Here is a 25338-nt window from a genome sequence, read left to right on the forward strand (position 1 = left end):
ACTTTTTATAGCTGTTTAGTATGATAGAGCCACTACACCACATACAAGATCCTCCCCATCTCTGGAAATGTTCAAGGGCCAGGTTGGATGGGGTTTGGAGTAACCTGATCTAGTGGAAGGTGTTCCTGCCCACGGTGGGTGGTTGGAACTAAATGGTCTTTCAGGTCCCTTCTAACCCAAAATACTCTGTGATTCCATAAGATCAAAAAAATCCAATCTGGAGCTTAAAGAAAACTTCAGGAATAACCACTCCCTCTCAGAGACTCCCAGAGAGTAGGATCTCTTTCAAGAGCTGCTGGAATAACAACGGGGTGCTAGAATGTTCTGATCAGAAAATTTAAAACAGGCAAAAGAAAAAAAAAATGATCTAACAAGAAGTAGCATGTGAAATACCACCAGATCCTGCTGCTCTCTGGACTAACCCCAATTCCTGTAATGGATTTATTTCATGGAAGCCATTTCATACAGTCACAACAGTCAGGACAGAAATACAGACCTGAAGAAAAACATGATAGGGAAAGAAAAGAGTGGCTGAAGGAGAATTTGGGAGATCCAATCTAGAAACAAGGCCTGGGGTCCCCAGCATGGCTCTCCCGGAGGATGCACGGCTGCATCCTGCACCCATGGGTTTCAGGGACTGCCTTGCCTGTGCCCACCTGAGGTTATGTTTCTGCTGCAGCTAACACTTGATACCAAAGCTGTGAGGTTCCTGTGAGAATTCCATGATTCATCTTGGTGTTTGTCAGCCAAGGGCTCCCGAGGACCTGACACCAGGCTCTGACAGGGAGCAATGGGAGTGCAGGGCTCTGGGCAAAACCACCCAGGGAACACGTGGCAAAACCAGCTGTGAATTTTGCTCTTGTGTTCATTTAGGGGGTGAATTATGTCCAGTGTTCGATGTGGATGATGATGTCTGATGCAATAGGGACTTTTGAATTAGCACATAAAACCCTTTCCATAAAGTGCTTGGTCCCCCTTCTTGCAAAGTCGTTACAACTCCAAGGTGTAAGCGAACAGTATAAAATTCACACTGATCCCTTCAATTCTTTTTTAAGCATCCTTAAATCCAGCTTTTTTTCCCCCTGCTATACCTCTTACTTTTTATAGTTAAAAGTAATTTTAAAGCAAAAAGAACATAAACAATATACACTGACTCTTGACACTCCATTGCTTTTTTAAACTAGAATAATAAAAATTTGCAAATGAACAAAAGAGTGGGAGGAAGATATCTGATTTACAATGTTTTTGAGATAAAGAACACTATAAAAAAAGATCAATGTGAATAATAAAGCATTGTTAACTGAGTCATGACATTTCTATTCTCAGGGAAGATTTGAACAGTAGAGCTCTGCAAATGAGCACCTTGTGCCATTTTCAAAGTGGGAGGAAGACATATAATTATAATTTTTAAAGTGAAGAGAATTTAAAAAAAAACCCTCTGTGAAAAAGTTTATTGAAAAACATATCGACATATCAATATGACATAAATTACTTTAATTTTTATTAAACTAGGAGGGGAGAAAACCTCTTTTTGAAGACTGGCTGCAGAAAGCATTCCTTGGAAAGAATTTTCTTTATTAAAAACTCTTTCGCTAAGATGAAACAGCACTGAATGTCAGCACTACCGTATATTTATTCTGTAACTCTTCCAACAGCTGAGATCTATAAAAGAAACATATTTTCAAAACAGTTTTAACCTCCATTGTCTTGATCATTCGTATTAACATTTTTCATGTCACTTATTGAAATCCCTTAAAGGAACCTTTTATTCAGTCAAAATTAATGAAGCCGTTTTCTTAAACAGCCTCCAAAAACTAAAAAGGACGTAATGTTGTGCATTTTATTTGACATACGTTTTCTGCCATTTCACTTAGTTGTGTGATGAGAGCAATACTTCATATTTATGCTATCAAATCTGCAGAGAAAAGTGATTTTGAGAGAGAAGAAAACTAACTCTGCTCTTGCTGTGTGTGCAATTTAAATCCACAGCAAAAATACAGCATTGATCAGATTACTCCAATTGAGTCATTTAGTGCTTTGGCATTCCTGAAGTTAGGGCCCAGCTGTGAAATCATAGTTGGGGCCAAACATTGCTGTTAGGTGAGTGCACATGGCTCCCATTTTCTTCAAAGGGAATGACACACATGGCCAATATTTAACTTTCACCTCTTCCATTCTTCAGCTAGCAAAGCCAGAACCAACGGAGTATATGCAGGCAATTTAATAGAATTAAGAATATAATCAAGATTTTCCAGGACTTACTAGTGATTTGGGATATATAATTCAATACACCTCAAAACGCAGATGCTCAGCATATTCTGAAAATCAGGCCATCTCGAATGCCTTACTTTAGGCAGGTAAAATCATAAATTACTCGGTACTTTGGCCATTGGATCCTAACAAACTGGGTGTAGGATACCTTTTCAAAGCCATAAGCTCCAATTTCTGGCAACTGGGATGCCTGGGAGACTTATGACATCCCAACTCATTTTGGGTCCTCTTTGCACACACTTCTCCCCTGCCATTACCGTTATGGAACTTCAACACAGTGCAGGGGCCTTTCTGCAACTGACCCCTTGAAAAAATTTAAGTCCTGGCTCTGCAGGTCCCCTGGGATGGACTGGGCTGCTGGGATGGCCCAAAAATCTTTGCAGCATAAGTACCACAGAGAGAAAAAAGGATGCATCCCAAAAATCTAGCTGTCCCATGCTGTATGCAGATCTTCACTTCAACTCAAGGTCAAGTGGAAAACTTTCCTACCATCCTTGCTGACTCTCCTCTCCACTTTCCCCCAACTCCATCTGTTCCTCACCCATCTCCTTCGTTCTGCACTCGCCTCCCTCTTCTTCCTGTGTCCATCTGTTCCCTCCTTCCTCGACACAAGTTGGGGAAGGGAAGTAAATTCAGTCATTCACTGAACAGATTTCAAGATGAACCCCCTCCCTCTCCAGTTCTAACTTCATTCATCATGGTAAAAATTATAATGAATAGAAATGTTGAAGGTGAAAATTTATTAGGGATTGTGTTGCTTTCTTATATGAAAAGCAGTTAAAGCTGCATATAAACATTGGCTTCATTCATTTTTTCTTAATATATGGTATAATTAGTGAGAAATATTAGTGGAAGTGCTTGCTATGCAGTCCATCAACACATGCCTGTCAGAGCTTAGGATCTGGGCCAAAAGTTTTTGCCAGTCCTGTGATAGATTTATAATAAGCCTATAGAAGGCTTTACAGTTAGCTGGGTCACTAATTCATGAAGTTAAAACGTATGCAATGAGGTCAAAAATTCACTATTGATAAAATACCCCCTCCCGGGATTGCACCATTAGCTTTGTTACTGCAACAGCAAAATAAAGTAAACCCAAAGCTCCTGTGAATTACCAGTCCATCATCGTAAATCAGAAGCAAAGCACTTGCACGAGTTCATGATGTCATATGAAGCCCAAGATATATTTATAGCCTTGTGTACTATTTCCTGTTTCCTTATGACAAAAATAAACAGTCTCTAAATCCCCTGCATCCTTATGCCTGAGCTCAGCAAAGTGTAATGGGCACGGAGCTATGAAAGCACCCGTGATGTATTGGTCTGGAGCAGCTCACTGCGGGGCGGCTGTGGCGCCCGCTGTCCCTCTGGCCTCTCCCACGTGGATGAGAGCAGTTCCCATGGAGTTTGCTCCATCTGCTGCACTCACTGTAGGGGTAGTCCCACACCCCCTCCTATTTTGCCTCCCTGACACTTGAAGAGATAAGGAGAGAAGGTTTAAGCCTCCAAGCCCTAGGCATGGAGTGCGTGGTGTGGCAAGGGCAGCCCAGGTGGAGGAGCTCAACACCCATGTGGGCACCTGGGCTTGCCACCATGGGGACCTTGGGCATCTTGTCCACCAAGACTGCTAAGCCATGGAGGTTGGAGCATGGGCTGAAATTTCCTCTCTCCTCATTTGCTGATGATTTTGGAATCTCATGTAAGGCTTCTGTGGTGTTTGGGTGTGGATAATGCCCCACATTTCATCGCATACCTCCCAGCACTCAAATTTTCTATTCCTACCTGAACTGTTGTGTTTGCTGGTGATCCTCTTCACCTCTTTTCAGATGAAGCTTTCTCTCTTAGCAATTCGTTTTAATTTGGCTTCCTTTTCAGAAATGACACAGAAGATAACAGAAACAATGCACCATCCCATGTGATCTCCCCCTGCAAGGAAGCACACTTGCTTCTGTTTGACTTCAAAGCACCAACTCCCAAAGTCAATGACTATCACTAGGTGGCTGAGGATGATAGCTGTGCCAAAACACATTTACTTACATTTATCCCTCTGCAATCTTGTTTTTTTCTCCCCCCAAGACAGCCGTACCAGCTCCCTGCCTCTCCTGGCACTCCCTGGGGTGACGCCGAGCAGCGAGGACCATCCAGGTAAGCTGCTGGCCCCGTGCATGTGTCACATTGTGCAGAGATACCCCTGGCATTCCCTCCCATTGCTGCTGGAAGACAATTATGTCCTTTAAACTAGCAAGAAAAAGTATTTTGTTTTTCTTTTTACTTTTTCTTTTTACTTTTTCTTTTTTTAAACGTGCCCATCGAAACCTGAGGTTTGGGTTTCATTTTACTATGAGTCTTTTCAAACCCAGTGAGTTCAGATCAAGCCATTATACTTACAAGTTATCATCCATCAGGTCTGATGTAGCTCTGCCTGCTTCATCTCGGGACTGAGTGGACATGGCACACAGCTCTTCCAGTGATGAGCATGTGGTATATTAAACAGACAGGTAGTGACAGCAGTGCATGGGATAACAAATGGCAGGGGGAGCAGCAAGGCATTCCTTTGGTTCTTTTGGTGCACTGATACACCAAGATGCCTCATGGTGAAATTAAAAAGCTGCATGTCCTAAACTGCTAGAGTTTTCCACACAGTTTAGCATTAACCCTTGGGACTCCTTGCCACAGGGGTGTGAGGCAAAGGGCCACTGCCAGGGTGGATTGGGAGCAAATCCCACTGGCCAGTAGAGCCACAGGCTCCCTTGTCCTTTGCTTGTAAGATGTGGAGGAACCCCACGATGGTGACAGATCAATTCTCCTTCTCTTTCAGTGGCATCTCCCCCTAACCAGTTTCTCCAAGAGCTATTTGGATTAGACACATTGCTACAGTCCCTATCCAGCAGAACAGAGCACCCCTTATTCCCCCTGTCCCTTATCAAAACCAGACTCTTTATATGTCTCTATAGAAAATCTAATTTCAAAAGCATGCTAGGAAACCCCAGCCTCCTGTTCTCCAGGACTGCAAGACACTGGTTTGTGTCCAAAGCCTATGAAGAAAAATAGAAGTCAGGGGACCTCCTGCAAATGCCAGTCTTGGTATCACTGCTCCTCCCTGTTAACCAGAGGGATCTGGGACTGGCTTCAGTGGAAAATAAGTGATTTACTTTGTGCTTTCATGAATTTAGACACTGGTGAGTATTGAGACTATATCTTTAATACAAACATGGGTGAACAATCCCAGTCTTCTACTGCAAGAGCCAAGGCGAGTCCCAGCTTCCCCATATGAGGAAGAAAGTTGCTACTTCATGATACTATTTAAAAATGGCACATTGTGGGGGTGTACCTTTAGCTGCCTCTGCCTAACAGTCTAACACTGAATAGTCTGAGATTTCTTCATCGTGATGCATTTATTTTTCTTTTAAATTCACTTCAGTGGTTGATTTCTACATGTTAAAAACACAGAAATTTGCAGACAGCTGAAGCTGAAAACAAGCTCATAAAAGAAGCAGCAAAGCTTGACCCTCTGTCCATCTTTCATTGTAATTTAATATTTTATATTCTCAATTAGCAGTAATAATAAATAATGTCAGTTGTATATATTTTTAAAGTTTATTTTGCTGCACTTATTTGTTCCAAACTCTCAATCTACTACTGTTCCATCCAGCAACAAACTATAATGGGGGGGGGGAAAAGTGCTAACCACCTTTTTTTTTTATGCTGGTCTAGCATAATCTTTATTTCTTCAGACACTTTGTGCAAACATTAAATTGATAAAAGACATAATGTAGATGGACCCACAGCTGAACTGAAGGTAATTGCATACAAATGAAATGGAGACCTATAATTGTACAGTGCTTTAGCCTCTCCCGCAGTGTTTTCTGGAAGCAAGGATCTCACTTGTCATAGCAAGTTGCTTGTTACGGTGATTGCATGAAGACTTGATCTAGCTGTACAAGACACGTATAACATTACTGAAAGGGAGCTTTTCAAACTAAGAGTCTGACACTAAAATGTACTGTATTTTCCAAGATGTAGTATGCTTTAACAAACAGAAGAGTCCTTGAGTGACAGCTTTTGTTATCCTTTTGTTTGATGGTGCTGTATTGAAAAATTCAGGTTATGTCTATGTCTTTCTATTTCTGGTTTTGATTTCTCTTCAACAGCACTTCAAGAATAAAAATTGACTCGAAGTATGAATAGTAGAAGTCGGTGGATACAGTAAATGTTAGTCTGGCATTTACTGATTACTTCTGTCTGATTTTTTTTCTGTCTCGCTTGTTGAATGCTTAAATGCATTCCATGCACCATTGTGTTGTTGCAGAACTGGGGAAGTCAACAGATATATTGTGAAGTAAAACATATCTAGTTTGGATTTTTGGGCCAATTATGAAAGTGGAAAATTATAGTCATTCTTGCCTACGCCTTTGGATCTGATCCGTGTGTGCTCAATGGCTCAGCTTGTGTTTTGCTCTCAGTCTGGACAAACAGGATCCATGTGTAAGATTGGCACCTGAATAGCAGGTGGGGCATGTGTCTTTTGGACTCACAAATCAATTATTATCCAATAAATCCAATCCAAAAGCAGGACATTGCTTCCTCTAGAGCTCTGCTGCTTCAATTAGGACAACTTTTCCTGGAGATGGTTTGTTATTGAATGAAAGTGCAGGAAAACTTGTGGTGTGTCACTGATTTATAAACACTGGAAAATAGTGATTACTGCACATGTAAGCACATCCAAAATGCATGAGTTTTCACATTTTGGACTGAAGAGGCTGGCCAAGAAAACAGAGAGGGGAAAAAAAGAGAGCTATATTTATTTTCTCTGATGGGAAAACCATCAACAAATCACCACAGATGGGCAAAACCAGATATGCACAGCCTGGCATGCTGGTTTCCTATGACCGAGGGCACAGCCTGCAGGGGAGAAGTGCTATGCTTTGCACTGCTGGGTCACACCCAGTGGAGCCACCATCTCTCCTACCCTTCCTAAGTCTTGCCTGTGGCTTTCCTTCATCATAACACTCATAAAACCTGACAGTTATAGGTTTCTGAGACTCCTCTCTGTGCCATTGCTGTCTTACTGTCTCTTTTCCTCTATTTCTCTCCATCCCATCGTTCTCTCCCTGTCTAAGGCCAACCTGTAAGCTCTCCAGGACAGGGTAATTCCACATTTTCTTCATAGTAGACGTCATCATTACAAGTTCAAAATCAAGCCAATACATCTGCCAATACACAATTTTAAAGCAGTGATTTAAATGTAAAATGAAAATTAAAATGATAGCTTAGTATTTCTGCATATCCTCTCCCAAGGTCTTACTCTACTAACCTTTACCTCTCTACATATTTCACCACGTAAAAATGACCTAAAATGGCATGAAATTTACAATGAGACAGTGAGCAGAAATTTAAATGAATTGCTCACTCATTCTATGCATAAATAGAACCATAGAAATCCCAGAAGAACGAGTTCAGAAGGGGCTTCTAGAAGTCAGCTCATCTGCTTGTGCCACAAACCAGTACTAACTGCAGTAAGAGCAGGTTGCTGGGGTCCATGCCCAGCTGAGCTCTACACACTTCCCTATCTTTTCTGGGGACTGCTCTGGTGCTTTACACCTCCTATGATGAGGAATTTGTTCCCTGTGCAATCCTAATTGCCCTTGCTGCAGCTTGTGACAGTGGCCTCTTGTCCTTTTGCCTCTGTGCACTGCTGGGAGGAGCTGAGGTCTGGCTTCTCCATTACCCTGGCTATGAAGTAGAACACAGCATGCAGCACCGTTCTTTGCCTTCTCAAGGACAACAAAGCCCAGCTCCCTCAGCCTCTGCTCATACAGAAGTGCTTCCAGACTCTTCACATCTTCAGTGGCCTTCACTGGACTTGCTCGAGGCACCACTTAGACCTCAAATCCTTGCTTGTCCCCACTTCAAGCCTTATGGACCCAGTGGTTTTTCACTTACCTTGTAATTCATCCATTCCATCCACATTTTCTCCTCTTGGCTGCAAGGATACAGGTGGAACAACTGCAGTCTCATCAAGGTTTCACTCTCTGCCAGCCTTTCCTTGGCTTTTCTTCACTATATGTCAGAGGTCAAAGGTATCTGAAAAACAAGAGATATGCAGGGTCTCTCTTCGGGGTCCTTGCAGTCAAGTGCAAACTAACCACTTTAGAGCACTTACTGTTCCTCTCAGAAAGTAGTATTTGCAAAACTGAGTTGTTTGTAAAGATTGATTTTCTGTATGTAGCTCAAGAGCAAGCATATCACAAGATTTAAGTAAGATAAGAAGTGACGCTGTGCTTGATGTGAGGTGCAGGAGTTAATCAGCTGTAGATAAGAACTGATGAGGTTTTATCATCCCCGCCATAGAGAGAATGACTGTGTTTCTTGGCCTCTTGATCACTTCAGAGAGTGAGTGAAACTATATATCAACCCATGTTTATCTGTGCCTGAGAAGTTCTTCAAGAATAAATTGAACTCAGAACTCTTCTTAACCTTTCCCCTAGTTGGGGCTTAAAATTAAGCTCTCCCTCTGGTTTTTGAGCTGCCTCTCTGGCACGCTGACAGCATGTGAAGTATCCCATCTCCTAGCTGACTTCCAGGCCAACACCACAAGTGGGGATGAAGTTATGAAATAAGGAATCTGGATGTTAAACAGAGACCATCTGGCTTTCTTTGCTACAAGATTATGAGCCGTGGTGAGCTGGCACATCTGCATCAAGGTACCCCCTACGTGTACATTGTTGGCTGTAAATTTAGGGGAAGAGAGTTGCTGTTGAAAAATAACAAGTTAATTGTTTTACATTCTTTTATATCACAAATTGAAGTTAGGATAGGATACTCAAAATAGATGATAACTGAGGCAATAGTTCTGTTCTCTCTCAAAATCCAATCCCACCCAGTGGAAGTAAATTATTACTTAGCCTCTAAGTCCACTGGGTTTAAGACAAAACCTTAGAAAGCAAGTTCACAAATACCTATACTAAGAATAGACCTCTGTAAGGAGACTGAAATCATTAGGTAAGAAAGGTTAGGCCTTGGAAGTAAACGACTGTAGGCTTGGAAATTCTGCATATGTTATTCTTTCAGATCTCTTGTCTTGGTATCACAGTCTATTTTTTTTTTCCTAATCCCACCAGACAACCAGCTTACAAATGAAAAACACACAGATGAAAAGCCTATGAAAGGTATTGTTATGAGTTCTGTCGCAGAATTCAGCATCACAGACGCTTCATCAAAGGGCACCAAAAATGAGAAGAAATTGTCAGATGCGAGCAGATCATCCATTGCTTCCCTGGAGAAATGCAGAGAATTCACTTACATTGAAGATGACGCATCAGTACATCAGAGGGACAGTGACGGTACGTTTTATAAAACAGATCACATTTGGTTTCTAAATAGTGCCCATTGCAAAAGAACTATGTGTATCCGACTTGAAATTACATGTTGAACAGGAGGTTCAAGAACATCGCCAAAAGCAATGTTAAGTTGCCCTGCAGACATTTGTGTGGTAGATGAGATTCTCTAGAAGATGATCTTAAATTGTCAGTGATATTAAAGTCATACGAGAGGAGTGTAGAGCTTATTGTGCCACAGAGCATTTGTACTTCTGTAATGAGTGTTTGCACAGAGGTACCAGCATCAGTATCAAATAAATGCTATTTCTGATTACTCCAGTGGATGTGAAAAAAGGCTCTGTGAAGTATTTTAGAAGTTTCCTACGTCTGCCTTTTGCAATAATGGATTAGTGTGTTATATCCTGTATATCATTTAACAATTCCTAAATTAAGAATGTCTAAATATAGATCAGCACAAAAAATGCCATGCTCTCCAGGAATCATTAACATCTTTATTTTGTCATTGATCCTGTATAAAATGGATGTATCTGATACATCTATTAGAATGTACTTAATTTTAATGAAGGATCTGAAGTATTTATTTTATTTAGGGGACTTGTCCTCTAGTCCAGACACTCCCAATTTTCTGAGTTTGCTGACTATCTCAACCATTACTGGCACACAGGTGTGTACCATGTGATGCAAATAACAGATTTCATACTCCTTAAGAAAGCTAAAAGTGAAGGAAATTAACAACAAAAAAAACCCTCCAATCTGTGCTCAATTAATAATGTTAAGGGCTGGATGGAAGCCAAGAAAACCAAAGGAAGCCAGATTTGTGGTTGTCACTGCATACTCAGCTCACTCTACTCTGACAACTTACTGTTTATTCTACATACATGAGGCCAAATCCTGTTTTGTGGTACATGGAGAACCCCTGAAAGCAGAGGAATAGATGAGGAAATTGATGATTATGTTGTTCTGTGCACTCAGGGAGGAGCAGATCCACATTAGTGTCACTAAGTGTGGCCAGTGTGGCTTCAGTGAGCGTTGGACCATGGCTGTTCAGAGCATCATCTCTATAAGCAGATGCCACCAAACAAGAGCAGGAAAAATTAGAGATGAGGCATGCTAGAAAAATTATTAGAAATTCTTCTTTTGTGCTAATTAATCTACTAATGTAGAGAATGAGAGCTGAGGTCATTGTTCTCACTGAGATAAACGCAGTAACGCTGTTTGGCAAACAGCAGGGAAAACAGAGGGGAAAACAGGAGATTGCATCTTCTTTTATGCAGTTTGTGGCTAATTTATTTTCAAATATATAAATGAATGCATAGGAATGGATGTTTAATTGCTAATATCTATTATTTATATACATTACCCCACTTAAAACAGGACCAAAAAGCCTCACACATGCAGGTTTTTCGAAATGTGTTACATCCATTATCACAGTTCATGGTGTGTGCTCTGATGGGAATTTAAAAGCATCTTTACTGCACATCACAGAGTCTGTGCTGAAACATTACTTTATTATTAAAATTTTGTGCTTTTTTTGTGCTCTCTTTCCTGGATGAAGCCCTAAGAATCATATCTATTCTCTCCAGATTACATAAGCACCATTATGGTTAACACATTCAAGGGAAAAAACCTGTTATTAGAAAACAGATCTTTGGAGAGGGAAAAAAAAAATAAAAAATCCTTAATTAATACATAATTTTGAATTCTGTCTCTCACATCTATGTATAGGAAGGAAAATTCATAAACATAAAGAACTAAAAAGAATAGTCTTAATTACACCAAAGACTGCTGAATAAAATCATTACATTTTCTACAGTGTAAATTTCATACAATTAAATGCAGCGGTGTCATCTTATTAAATGTTTCAATTTTATAATTATTTCAGTTCATTTAGTTTGAAAAAAAACATAAGCATGAATTTACCAAGTATCACCGAAATCTAGTCATTCTTATTCGACAGAACTGACTTAGAAGTTAGTTGTGCTTGTCTGAACATAAATAGATCTTGACATATTTAAATAAGTATTAAAATTGATAACATTGGTGATGATATGACACTCAGAAAGAAGTTCAATCATATGCTATTTATTCTTGCTACCTGCCTTAACTGCTTATTTTTTTAAATAAAGAAGCTGGATTTTTTTAAATTTTGTTTTTCAGCAAGAAAGCTTTTTTTTTAAAAAAAAAAAAAAAAAAAAAAAGAGCATAATTCCGGAAACTTCCTGGCAGTGAACTTAATGTTACGTGAGAGAGAAAATGCCACAACAGAACCAATGCAGTTGAATGAGTTCACAGTTAGTCATCCTAGGGCAAGAAATGTGGTTATAACCATATGCTTTCCCGAAAGAACCAATGAAAAGACATTCATATTGTTGAAGGCATTTTTCCCTTCCAAAAACAAGAAGGGGGGAAAAAAAGAAAAAAAAAAAAAAAAGGAAAGGTCTGGGTCTTTGCACTCCAACTGGATTCACACAGTCGGAATCTCACACCTGCTGCACCCGAGCAGCCTTCCCAGATGCTGGAGGCTGAGCAGTGGGAGTCAATTCGTTGATTTTTGAAGGGAACAAACAAAACACGAAGCTTTTACTCATGGTGACCAAGTTTTCAGGAATATTCACTAGCTACAGACACACAACCTAGATGATCTATTTTCCAAACTTTTTCCTCCTTTGAAAAATTGACATTTGTGAATGAAAAGGTGAGAACCCCATTTTGGTGGGGAGGTAGAAGGACCCTGGGCTGAGACTTGATGATCACGCTGCCCTCTGTGAATGCTCTTCTCCAGACCTGCTCTACCTCCCTGTCCTTGGCTAGTCATTAAGCATTTTTAGTGCAAATTCTTGTGAACATGAAAATAAACTCCAGTGTCACATGTGCTGGTGTCATGGTTTTGTCCCAGGCTGCAACTCAGCCCCACACAGCAGCTCATTCACTGCCCTGCTGCAGAATGGGGGAATTAGAAGGGTGCAAGTGAGAGAGCTCATTATACAGGTTAATGGGACAGAAAAGGAAGAAAAATAATAATGAAAAAAGAATTAGAATACACAAAGCAAGTGAAACACATGGCAGTTGCTCACCACTCACCGACCGATGTCCAGTCAGTTCCTGAGCAGCAACTCCTGGTCATTTTCTCCCTAATTTATATACTGAGCATGATGCCATATGGACTGGAACATCCCTCTGGCCAGTTGGAGTCAGCTGTCCCAGCTGTGTCCCCTCCCAGCTTCTTGTGCCTCTCCAGCCTCCTTGCTGCCTGGGCATGCAAAGCTGAAAAGTCCTTGACTTGGTATAAACTCTGCTTAGCAACAACTAAAAAAATCAGTGTGCTATATCAACATTTTTCTCATCCTAAAACCAAAACACAGCATTGTACCAGCTAAAATTAACTCTATCCCAGCTGAAACCAGGACAGTTGGTCAGGCAGAACATACGGCATCACCAACCAGCAGCATTTCCAAACTCCTGCAAGGCTGCAAACCCCGCTCAGAGCATCCCTGATGCCTGAAGCTTACAGCCCAAACACTTAAACAGTATAGAATCATGGAATCATTTAGGTTGAAAACAACCTTTAAGATCCTCAAGTCCAACCATAAATTTGGTTCAAAGTGCTTATTCCTCTGAACTTCACTGCCATAGAATGTTTCCATTCAAATTATTTTAATGCAGCTGTTGTTTTTCCAGACACAAATATCATAGAAAATAAACTTTTCATTTGTCTCTATGGAAGTAGTTATCATCAATGTATTGTTAGCCCACCCTGTGTGCTCTTTTGCATCTCATTTCTGTGTAGCCACACAAGCCTAAACCTGGGTAATCCAGCATGCCCTTGTTCTCATGTCTCCCTGCTTTTCCTCTCTCTTAGATGAATGTGCAACTCTTATCCTGGCCTGCTTGTTCTGCCAATTTTGGGACTTTCTTGTAATGCTGCCTGATACCTGTGAACATTGGTTGACAGATACCTGTTGTCCATCCAATAGATATTACCAGACCTCTGACGAAGACCACGGCAACAACGACTGCAACTGTGACTGCGACATTGATTGCAGCCTTTTAGAGTCCTGCCATGAGACTGGGGAATGCCTGGAACTTGCCATGGAAATTTCTGAAGTCTGCTATCGCTAATAGGAAAACAATTGACAAAATTCCTCAAAACTACCTGAAAGTGAACTGACAGATTACAAAGGAGATTTTTTTTTTTTAAGATATTAATAATAACCAGAGATTTTGCCAATGAGGACTGTGAGCATCTTGCTGCTCCCTCCCTGAAGGTCTGTATATCTGTACCGTTCTGATTGTGTGATTTCACAAACTGCTGAAACCAATAAAGGACAAAAAAGGGTCTTCTCTTTTGCCATAGATGACAACAGAATTCCTAAGTGCCAAGTGTGCCACATGCTTTACCCACTGTCAATGCAAGGCTTTTATAAACCTGTAATTCCTTTAATCACAGGTTTCCCCATTCATAAACACAGGACAAATTAGGACATTATTTTAGGACTGATATATATATTACTTCATCTTCCTAATGGATTCATACCTAAATATGTACTACATATTGTTGGTTATTATAAATAATTTATGATATAACATCATTTTATAATTAAAAATTTATTTATTCAATCTCTTAGAACACACTTATATGCTCAGTTTAGATAGAAAAGAAAATTAAATGAATTAGAAACCATGCTAGTGGTAATTACAGCAAATGTTGCTAAAATCTCCAGTGAATTTTGTGGAGGAAGCATTTTCACAGGGTAGTGCCATTCGACAGTGTATTAATGTGTGTGCCTATGGTTATGTAATAACAGGTTATGCCTATTGTTCATTAGTTATAGGAAAGGGCTCCTTAAGTGTAATTAGCCTAAGTGGGAATTGACTGCATGCTTCCAGAGGAGAATTACACCGTGGATAGCCAGTAAACTCCTCTGCTTTATTTTCATTTCGAGATTTCTGCAAGCAGCAGAATATTGCCACCTATTTTAGTGCAAACAGACATCTCCACCTGTGCACAAAGGATTACAAAATGACAGTATCTATCCTGGCTGTGCTTTCAAACTCCCTCTATCTCTTTTCTGATGGCAGGTCTGATTAATAAAAAGGAAATACATATTGCACATTACACGTATGACAACAAAAGCACATCAATTCAGCTGCCTGAGGGTGCAGAACACAGGTATTAAGCACAGAGGAAAACACAGAGTTGCTTGCTCATATTAGATATTTATAGACTAACACCAGAAACAGTGTTTGCTTTGCACAGGCACTAAAATTTCTCCCCTAAACCCCACTGATCCCAGTGCAGAAGTGCCTGGAGAATCCTAAGGAAAGACCCTGAACAAGAGGCTGGGATGCTAAGCATGGCTGAAATCATTGAAGCCTCTTGTTTATTAATCAGAGTAATCCTGATAGACAAATATTTAATGGGAAAAAAATTCATGTGAATTACCTTTTCTGCCTCCCACTTCTGGAAAATCTATGTCTTCAAACCACCAAAAAGTAATAATTAGAACCACTAACAATCTTTGTAGAGGTGTCTTACAAAGCTTAGTGACCAGAGGACAACAAACCTCAGCAATGCATGGAGCAGCCCAGCACACCTTGTTTCTGTGCTCCTTCCAGGACTTTGGTGGGGAGTAGAAGAGTTTTGTTCATTTTAGTTGTGATGTCACATTATGAGTTGCAGCCGCCTGAAGGAACAAGATCATCCTTCACTGCCACACCAGTGCCAGCCTGCTGGCTGGGTCTGGATCCAAACCCCAAAGGAACTACCCACTGCCATTTAGGAGGCACTGGTTTGGGACACCCACCCTGGGCTGGGCAATGTTGAGTTTTAATGGTCCAGTTTCCATTCTCCCACAGATTTTCGATCTTAAATTTTCCAGTACTGAGCCTCATAACTAAACTCTCAGTGCAACGTATCAGGCCACAGAGCCTTGGATCATTCTATCCTTTCTATCACAGGTTATCCTTGGCAAAGTGGCATGTGGGTGTGTATGAATAAAAACACTGACTTAAGGCACTTAAGAGTCAGAAAAAGGGAAAATTTGGCCCACATACCATTTCTTAGAGAAGTACCAATAGAGATGCCCGTTGGCAGTCCTTGCTCTTGATGCAGCTGCCCAAAAGGGAAGATTTCATGTGCAATGGCTGGAAGGAACCCAAGAGACGAAACCAGGGGGTGGCATACCCCAAAATATCAGTGTGGGACCTAGAGATGGAGAGTTTGTCTTGCAAGCCAGGATGTCTTGTTTCAGTTTTGAGCCTGCAAGGCAATAAGCATTGACCACACAGGCATCACCCATAGCAACTGGGGTCTCCATTCAGCTGTGGAGCTGAATTAAGGACTACTGGCACAAATATGGAGTTTTTTTCAACTGTTTTCCTAGGAATTATTCTTCAAAAGATCTTTTTTTATCATGTTGTAACCCATAGGTTGGGATACTGAGGTCATGTCTACTATAGGGCATGGGTAAGGTCAAAGACAGAATTACAGTGGTCATAGCCATAGCCATGGCTAGACAGGATGTCCCAACAACACGAGTGGAATCACACTGTGGGATGTATTGAGAGCTGCTGTTGTAGTGAATGGTGGTATTTTAAATAACACAGCAATATCTCCTTGCCTAAAATGCACAATGGCACATTGCTCAGTTTCCTGCTGTAGGAAGTAGGTTTTTAGAGACCTTCTGTATGAACGATAAAACCTTGAAAAATGTGTTATTTCATACAATGCAGCAGAAGCAGCAGCTTATGATGACTTTCTTTTCTGTCATAGAATTGTTAATTGCAACATTGTGTTTTCATGACATTAGGAACATTTTAATATATTGACACCAGAGAAAGTCAGTCTGACTTTTCCATTAACTATTCCAGAAACTGGGTTTCCTCTTTGAAAAGCCATCCTATTCCCACACTAAGCTGAATTCCTAGGGCAGAAAAATACCCATTTATCAGATTTGAACATGGGTAGACATTCCAGTGAAGCAGAAACATTTGGAACAATTCAAGGCTGTCTCTGTATTTTCTGTTTACTGGGAAGGAAGGTCTGAGCGCCTGAGTAGGAGGCGTTTGGGTGGATGGCTGTTCGGAACATGTTGGACTCAGCTGTGCTCCCAGGAGATGTCAGTGTGTGAAACCAGCTCCTCAGAACAACAAATAGAAGTTACCATTTTGCAAACGGGAACATCGCTCCGACACGACGCCTCTCCCTCCTCAGCACCAGGAATGCGCCAACAGATTGGCTGGGGGAAGAGAGAGACAGAGATAATAACAAAGAGCTGTATTGCTGCCTTCTACAGGAGGGGCCCATGGGATGCTCTCTAAGGATCTCCTCTCGGAAATGACCCAGCAGTCTCACCCTTGAGGGGAACATGTCTTTTCACCTCCTTTCCCTGTGTTCTCAGAACACAACACAGATTGGGATGTAAACTTTAGGGAAACTGACGTTTGCTAAATAAGGGAAAGGCCTCAGGGTGCTTCCAAAAGATTAAAGATGAGTTATCTCTAAGGAAATTAAATTCTCTGACTGACCGTGAGCCATTCTATAATGTTGTTCTGGTGCCTTACTCTTCATGCACACTAAATGAGGGGCTGAAAAAAATTATTCTATGTACACCCCCAAATATAGGGCTGGAGCATATTATATTACCTCATTTAACTTTCCTCTGCTTCCTAAAGCATTTTAATGATCCATACTCTCTCAAGAAATCATCAACTAGAACAATCATCTTCCAAATGTCAAGACAATGCACAACTCTGCCTTAACTCCAGTGCTGCTTAGGGATTCAGGATGACTACTACAGCTGAGCTCTAGAAGACTTCGGTTCTCAGGAAGAAAGCAAAGTACAAGAACAATCAAAATATTTGCAATTGTATTTCTCCTACTATGCTTATACAGTATCAAAAAAAGTTCAATAATGTTGGACTAAGAATGTATGTATCTATTAAATTTCTCTTTTAATTACATGAAATGGGTGATTCCATTGCTTTCATCTTCATCTATTTGGATTCTCTTAAATGCAAGGTAAGTTTTCTATTATGCAAGAAAATGAGTTTACCAAGCAGACTGGGATTTCCAGGCACTGCTCCACTATAATTCACTGTAACTGAGTATTAATCATGATTAATAATCTATCATTCCTGTGGCTTAAAAAAAAAAAAAAAAAAAAAAAAGAAAAGAGGGAATTATTGAGAAACTGCACTTTGTCTTAGCATAGCTCATATAATTGCACAATGGAACAATTCTATGGAATTCATTATTCTCCTGGTAATGATCTAGATTTCCTTAACATTGCACACAAATGGGAATCATTGCCATCTGATGGATGTTCCGTGGCCTGTGCAGAACGTGTTGGTGGGTGCAAGCCAGTTCATAATGGGGGTGTGCCCATATCACAAAAAACACCATTATAATTGGTTCCCTTAGGAAAAATGCCAAGGTCTGAGAGCAAACAGAGCACTTTCTGTCCCAAGAGCTCACTCTTCTGTGGTCAGAGTTGAAGCACAACAGAAAGAGCAATGCTGAACTGCATCTGTTGCCTCTGTAAAGGGCTACCTCTCCTGAGGTAGCAGTTGGCATCTTGGATCCTCTGTATAAATAAGGACAAAATTCACTCTAAGGCTCACACTGATGCCTCTTCCCCCCACACTCATTAAAGTCGTCATGAAGGTTGTGCAAATATAAAATGGAACAGAGATGGTCATTGACACAGTACATAATTTGTCCTCTTTCTGAGTGTATCCAGAAAAAAATAGGTTGTCACTAAAAGAAACCTCATTTGAAATCTGAGAAATCTACAAATCAGAAAATGCTGGAAGCCACTGACTTACCATCTCCCAGTGCTTTCCAGTGGTAAGCCACTCTTCCCCTAGTGTGGAACAGGGACTTCCAACAAACCAGTTCACAAGTTAATTGACAATCTTGCTTATAAAAAGAAAAGAGAAAAATGAAGTTATCTCATGGATATTTGGTTGATGGCCTTCCTGAGCAAAGCAGTTTAAGTAACAAAGTAATATTGGAAAAGCCTTATTAAAGAATCTTACAAATCAAACAGTCATCCACATGCTCATACCACAGTATATTGAAGTGACCACAGTACAAAGAGAGGAAAAAATCCTGCTTTATACAAATACACAAGAAAATCACCATCAATATCATTAAAATGCAGACTCAATTTATATTGCCAGTTTTGCCATGATTTCTACAAAGTAAAAAATAATGCCAGAGAGCAGTGAAGAAAATATTATTAGATCAACTGTATAAAAAGCATGAATGATTCCATTAGCAAGCACAGCTGAGAAAAGACAGGATTTAAATCAAACCTAAATATGATAAGACTATACAGCCAAACTGACATGTCCGTTTTAGAAAACATACAGAAGAAGCAAAACAAAAGTAGAATTTTGGGTTTATTCCATATTAACAGCATTTAAAAACCTGATGGAAGCATCCTATCAGCTCCTCAATTTTATACTGTATTTGTTGTAGGTAAGTCACAGATGTGCAGATAATTTAGAACAACACCCTTTGTTCATCTTTATTGCAGTATATTTGCATCATTCATCCCCTCAGAGAGTCAATGTGCTGTATCACTTGATGCAGTCATCACAAACTCTTTATTGAAACAGCAAAGCTGCCTACAGAACCACAATTCCACCTCCTAAAAACCTTTGGGGTGTTGTAATGTAAGACACATTACAGAGAGAGTGAAACAAAGTGTACCAAAGGTTGGTGTTAAATGGGACAGTCAATTGTTTAAAATAAAAGTATCAGGTTTTCTAATCTGTTCTCTTTTGGAACGGGAGAGTTCAGCCTCCACTTCATGAGACTTTTCATCAAAAATATAGCTGGAAAAATCTTTCTCCAAGAAGCATTTTTTGGATAGTACCATGTCTAACTAGGTCTACTGCATATATATATATATATAGAGAGAGAGAGAGAGGTAAAAGGAGCAGAAAGAGGTGAGGTAGCTTTGGGTAATGTAACTGATAGCAATTGTTCCTAGGTTGTCATCTGTGATTGTTCCAAGGAACAGTTTTCTCCTGTCGGGGTAATTTTTGTGATTTCTCCTGCGCCAGAGGAAAATGAGCCATGGGATGAAAGCAGGATGAGCCTGTGCCCCAGCTCCTGGAGGTTTCTGTTTCCTCACTCACTGCCCACTCCTGTCCTTGTTTACATCCAAATGGTCTCTCTGATAGAAGTTTCATTTGTAAGGGATTTCACCACAGTTCAAAATCAGGAGTGGAGAAGGATGCACATCAGTATTCATCTTCTCAAAGATATAATCAAATATTAATCCATTTAAACCCCTTGATTTTACTATGCATTTCAATTTTTCCTGTAATCTATAACCTGTACACACCATAAAGTCATCGCTGAAAGGGGAAGCTGGAAAAATCCAGCTACCTTTCCAAATGGAACTCAGAATATGTATTTTTAGCTACATTAAGCCAACTGCATGCAGCTCTGCACACTTATGTAATTCCAACATAAAAATAATCCATAATATTCCAGAGGAACAAATCCAATTCTTAGTCATATAAATTTTCATATAAGTCCATCAAAACGTATTCCAAAAATGTCTCAGTCTCTCTGAGTGCTAAAGTTGGAACAAAAGAGCGAGTCCTTTAAAATGCCTTTGGAGCTTCCAGGGATGTTAAATCAAATTGCCCTTAGCATAGCACTGATCCACAAAGGTATAAGTCATTGAAAATGTATTTTACCTTTATACAAGATATACTGTAAGAAGTTTATCGTGGCACAGTAAAGTCAGATCTAACTTGCTTCATACAAATTTCAGACAGAAAGAAATTAACCTTTGATGCTTCACTTTGACTAATCAGGACAGAAAAATGTGTCTTCTCATTACAGACAGATGATATTATATTTAATACTATGACACAGCATGATATGATATGATAAAATGTCCATTTGTGCACTTGGGTCTATATGTGTGCATAGAAATCCACATTTAGACTCTCAGATATTCATAGCAATGTCTCTGTGTTCCAAGAAACAAGAAAGGATGGAGAGTAGGCAAAGATTAATTGTGGTAGAAACCTTCTTAAGACAAAGCCAGAATCAACATTATTTGTTAATACCCTTAGAAGCTGTATAATTATCCCATCTAAGGCTGAGGAGAAATTTTCCAGTGAAACAATTGTTCGTGACAGAGGGATCACTTGCTAAAGTAAATCTTGCAGCGTCATGGACAAGGTAGTGTTGGCAACTGCTCATTTCCCTGGAGGGCTTTGGCAGTCCAGAGAAAGAGGAATGACCAGGGCCTTGCCTGAGATCCTGGGAAGTCTTGGAGATGCAGGTCAAACCTCTGTTCCATTTCATTAAAATATAAAGCGAGAACTAGAACTGAAACCTTTCATTTTTTTCCAGAAAGAGTTTTCTTTGCCAATCCTTCTACATGAGTTTTTCCATTTCCTAAAACCTATCTGAATCAGTATTTTAATTCAAACTCCAGTATCTCTGATGGAATAAAACCCCCTTAAGTGCAATGTCCCCATCACAACCAGTGTTTTGTAGGCACGGGAAGTATGACATAGAGAGCTCCTAGTATTAAAGACAAAAGAGGGAGTACTACAGGACTGTACAGTCTGCCACAGAAAAACAGAACAAAGGGACCAAGGACAGATTTTTTCCCTCTGAGAACTTTATTTCTCCAGCTAGAAATCTGATCTGCAGCAAGGGGGGCCAAGGGACAAGCCATGTTTATAACACAGCCAAGGATGCCGATCCCTCGGCTCAGTCCCCCGGCACACTCAACACTCCTAAGCTACATCTGCTCTATAAAGGTCCAAGAAAACTTAAGCAGCCTTAAAAAAAAAAAATTTTTTTTGCAATGGCACGTCTTCTTAACCAGCATCATGGAAAAGTCATGCTGCTCTGCATATAGCCTTCAGGATTGTGTCTGTAACACTTGAAATCCTGCCCAAGTCTGGCTCCGCTCGCACTAACAGGTACTCTGTGTGCTTCTGCATCTTTTCCTACAAGCAAATGTTGCAAATTTCCTATTGCGACAGCTGTAAGAGGCACTCACTTTACTCTGTTTTTCCTTAACACTCCCGATTCCTTTTATATCTAGTTGGGAATATACTCAAGCGCTAATGGCACTTGTTCAGCCATCCAGGGAAGGCGCAGCATCGCCTTTCTAGCTATTTGTATTTCTTCATTTTGGCAATCTGAACTTTGCCAAGATCCAAACGCCTGATATTTAACTTAAATCCATCTCTGTTAAGGTCAGAAGGCACCAGCAAAACTATCTGGCAACATAAGATTGGCATCTACTTGGAGAGAGGAGGTTTTAAATCAGTCATTCCTACCTCTTACTCCTGCAAGTAAGAGGATTCCAGGTGCCAGATAATTAAGTCACCACTGACAGATGAGACAGGTGATAGACCTGCATCCTTATGCTATCTCTGCTAGTTTGGTAACCTCAAGGGATGTGGCTCACACTGCACGATAGTGATCTACAGCTGCTGGTGTTTGCTAATCAGTCAGTACAGGCTCTCCTCTACCCCTGATGGAAAAGTCCCAAGGGGCTGAACAGAAATGTAGCTTTTAAGGTTCCAAAGACATCATTTCATGGAAAAGGACTTGCTCTAGGGTTTCAGACCATGAACACTTTCAGCTGTCAGCCCTATGGGGTGGTTCAAGGTGTAGGGAACAGCATCAGTGCACAATGGCAAATAGTCCAAACTGTCTTGCAAGCCACTTCCAAATCTTTGAATCCATGAGGGAAAAAGGGCTTGAGCAGTATACGAAGAAATTACATTAATAAACCCTGTGAAAGCCTTTGGTAAGGCAAAGCAAGGAGAACTGCAGGGGAGCTCAGGGAGTGCGGCAACAGCCAAAAAATTCAGGAACTCCTTCAGCAAACAGGAGAGAGACATACCACCACCCAGGCAGGTCTGACATCAGGGTTTTGAACAGGAGCCTCCAAAGTTTTATTATGAGGCTCCTTTTCGTAAGGCAGGGCACAGCAAATACTCCATTTAAGGCTTCCGTGGAGTAGAACCAGAAATATCCAGCCTTGCAAATATCCTCCCCAGCCAAGCACAGAGCCGAGACATGCAAAATGAGCGCCCGTCAGCTCCGTGCCAGCGCAACAGAAGGCAGAAGTGCTTCAAGGAACTTGTGACAGGTTCTCTGGATGCACCAATTCGAGACGGGCCAATCCCTGCTTGAAATGTGCAAACTCTCACACTCCTTGGCATGACCGCACAGCCAAAATGCACATTTTTTAAAGGATTCAAAGAAAACACGACCAAAGGGACAGGAACGCAGAAGAGTTTGGCAATGGGGAGCAGATGCTTCCTAGGGAGGAGACAGGACTTAGTTCGAAAAAGGTTTGAGGGAAACTTTATATATAGAAGTTGAATGAAGTTGCTGAAGTCTGTTTTATGGCAGAGTATCTAACTTACAGGGAGGACTGTACCCTAAACAGTCACACCTAGAAAAGCAACTCTGTGGAGATTCACTCAGGGGAGTGAGGCAACTTAAATGGTATAAATATCAGTGCTCTGGTTTACCTACAGCAGCTGCTGCTGGCAGCCACTGCTACCATCCATCACAACCCAGGTTAGCCAGGTTTTGTCATCACTGTTCTTTAACAATCCCTCTGGAAGCCCAGAGGTGACGCACCAAGAATGCCTACAGCCAGAGCATGAGCTGGTGTGTGGGGCTGGCGTGGGAAATATTGAGAGAGGGGATCAAAATACATATAAGGCACAAACAAAAAGTGCAGAGACACAAGATGAACTCCAAAGTTGCTGGCAAGGGAGAGAAATATTACCAGCAGTCACGAGGAGGGAGGTGGTACAGTCCAGGCTTGTTCCTGGCTAGTGAGATACAGCTTTTGGTTGAACTTTGAGAACTGTAATGGTGCCAAGCACAAAATGGAAAGAAAAAGAAGGACAGGCTGACTTGTGAGGGATGGAGTTTCTTACATAAAAGAGCTATAAATGGCAGGTTTGAGGGAAAATGACCTAGGATAGAGTAGAAAGTCCTACAAGGGAAGGAAGAGAAAGAGCATCACTATTCTCCTTTATTGCACCAAAAAAGGGCTTGGATCCATAGACAAGTATAAAATACTTTATTCCAAATGGACATCAGTTACATCTTGAGCTGAGCCTTTGCATCCTTCCATTAAAAAAAATAAGACACTTGCAGTTCTCTGGGCTTTAGCCCTTTTCCTACTGGTGTTAATTTTATTTTTCAGGCTGAACAAGATCACTCCTCGTTCACATTTTAGGGCCTCCTCATAAAATTAGCCTGGGAAATAAAGACAATTGGACTGAAAAGTTTTGGACTTGCCTTGGCTTTGGGACACTCCAAAAAGCCTTATGTTTCCTTGGAAATACTCTCCATTTGACCAAACTAAACCTACTCTATTTCCACTAAGTATCACAAGACTGTACCTCCTTCCAACGGGACCAAAGAATTTCCTTCCTATAAAGTTGGTTTTAAAGACCAGCTGCACTCCCAAGGCTCCAGCACAGCCTGCAGCCTCCAGCACACCCCATGCCAAAAACCAGCCTCCCTATGGACTCACAGAGGCTGGAAAATATCTTGTGCAGAGAAGGGAAAAAAGCTAAAAAATGCCAAGGAGTTTTGCCAAATGCTTTCTGCTTCCTCTCACTTAGGACAAATGCTTTGCAGTCTTCTGCAGGGGACATCAGACCCTCACAGGTCAGCCCAAACCTGTCCTTTGCAAAGGGCAGCTGATTTTGAGTTAGACAGCTGTGCCTTAGCTCCTGCAAGGTGTCATCCTCAAGCTGAAGTGAGGGTTCCTGCTAACAACTGCCAGCGTGGACTTGGTCCTTCACATCCACAGGTGAAGCAGAGGATGGACAAGCATCCTGAAGGCACAGGATAGATGGTCCCAGCCATCCCACAACCAACGGGTTATCCCTTCCCAAGTGCCTGCCCTCATCCTTCACATCACCTCCCTTGCTTTGTGCAGGCACGAGTACAGAATCTGGCCCAATAACGAGATCCAGAACCATCACTTCTGACATGGGGTTGACTTTTGTCAAAACCTATCACTACAACTCTGTTTCCCGACTGTTTTGAACTTTCTTATGTACAACATTGAAGCCTCAGATTTGTCAAAACATGCAAAGGTGCTGCCAGAGGCTGAGCAACTCATTTTAGTCCCTTTACAAAACCATTTTAAGGAAAGAAACAACATGTCAGGGCAATGCCAACAACTGACTGTACCAACAAGGAGAGATTTGACGTACCTTTCTCTGCTGCAGTGACTGTTATAATAAAAGACAGCAGTGCATTAGTGAAAGATTTATGCTCGTATTTCAACAATGGAAAACATGAGCTTTACTGTATTCTCATTCACAGTGAGACAGGCAGCGAGGGCATGTCATGTAACACTATTTCCAGGAATGATGTTACAATTGAAGAAATGCTGATTTGCTGGTACAGTAAGACAATTCCTGGAAGCAGGAGAGGCTCTTGTATTATTATCATTGCAGAGGGAGAATTTGACTGTACAGCCTCTTACCCTGAGCTGTTTAGGAGGGACATCTCTCCTGTTCCTGGAGGGTGGGGAGAAAAGGTGAGCCAGGAATCCTGGGAATGCTGCCGCTTTGCCGTGGCCCCCTCTGTGTGACAGCAGCCTCCCTGGCACCATCAGAGCCCTCCATGCCAGCAAGCACAAGTGCCAGCTAATTGAATTTGCTAATGATACATTCTCTTGAAACCCTTCGC

At 41.0% G+C, this 25338-nt stretch overlaps 1 protein-coding gene and 1 long non-coding RNA gene across 2 annotated transcripts in view; one reads left to right on the forward strand and one right to left on the reverse strand.

Annotated features, from left to right (window-relative positions):
* Nucleotides 1-13724, forward strand: part of MDFIC2 (MyoD family inhibitor domain containing 2) — a 43180-nt gene extending 29456 nt beyond the window's left edge. The window contains exons 3-5 of the mRNA XM_064667202.1: nt 4342-4410; nt 9387-9608; nt 13465-13724. Of these exons, the coding sequence (XP_064523272.1) occupies nt 4342-4410; nt 9387-9608; nt 13465-13724 (551 nt within the window). The remainder of the gene's footprint in view (nt 1-4341; nt 4411-9386; nt 9609-13464) is intronic.
* LOC135420152 (uncharacterized) lies at nt 7327-13470 on the reverse strand. The gene is made up of 3 exons (XR_010433397.1): nt 12680-13470; nt 8209-8349; nt 7327-7475 (listed from the first exon to the last, which is right to left on the reverse strand). It is a non-coding gene; the product is annotated as an uncharacterized LOC135420152 (long non-coding RNA).
* Nucleotides 13725-25338: the final 11614 nt, after the last annotated feature.

The sequence above is a fragment of the Pseudopipra pipra genome, chromosome 11 (assembly GCF_036250125.1).
Source record: "Pseudopipra pipra isolate bDixPip1 chromosome 11, bDixPip1.hap1, whole genome shotgun sequence".
Classification (NCBI taxonomy): Eukaryota; Metazoa; Chordata; class Aves; order Passeriformes; family Pipridae; genus Pseudopipra; species Pseudopipra pipra.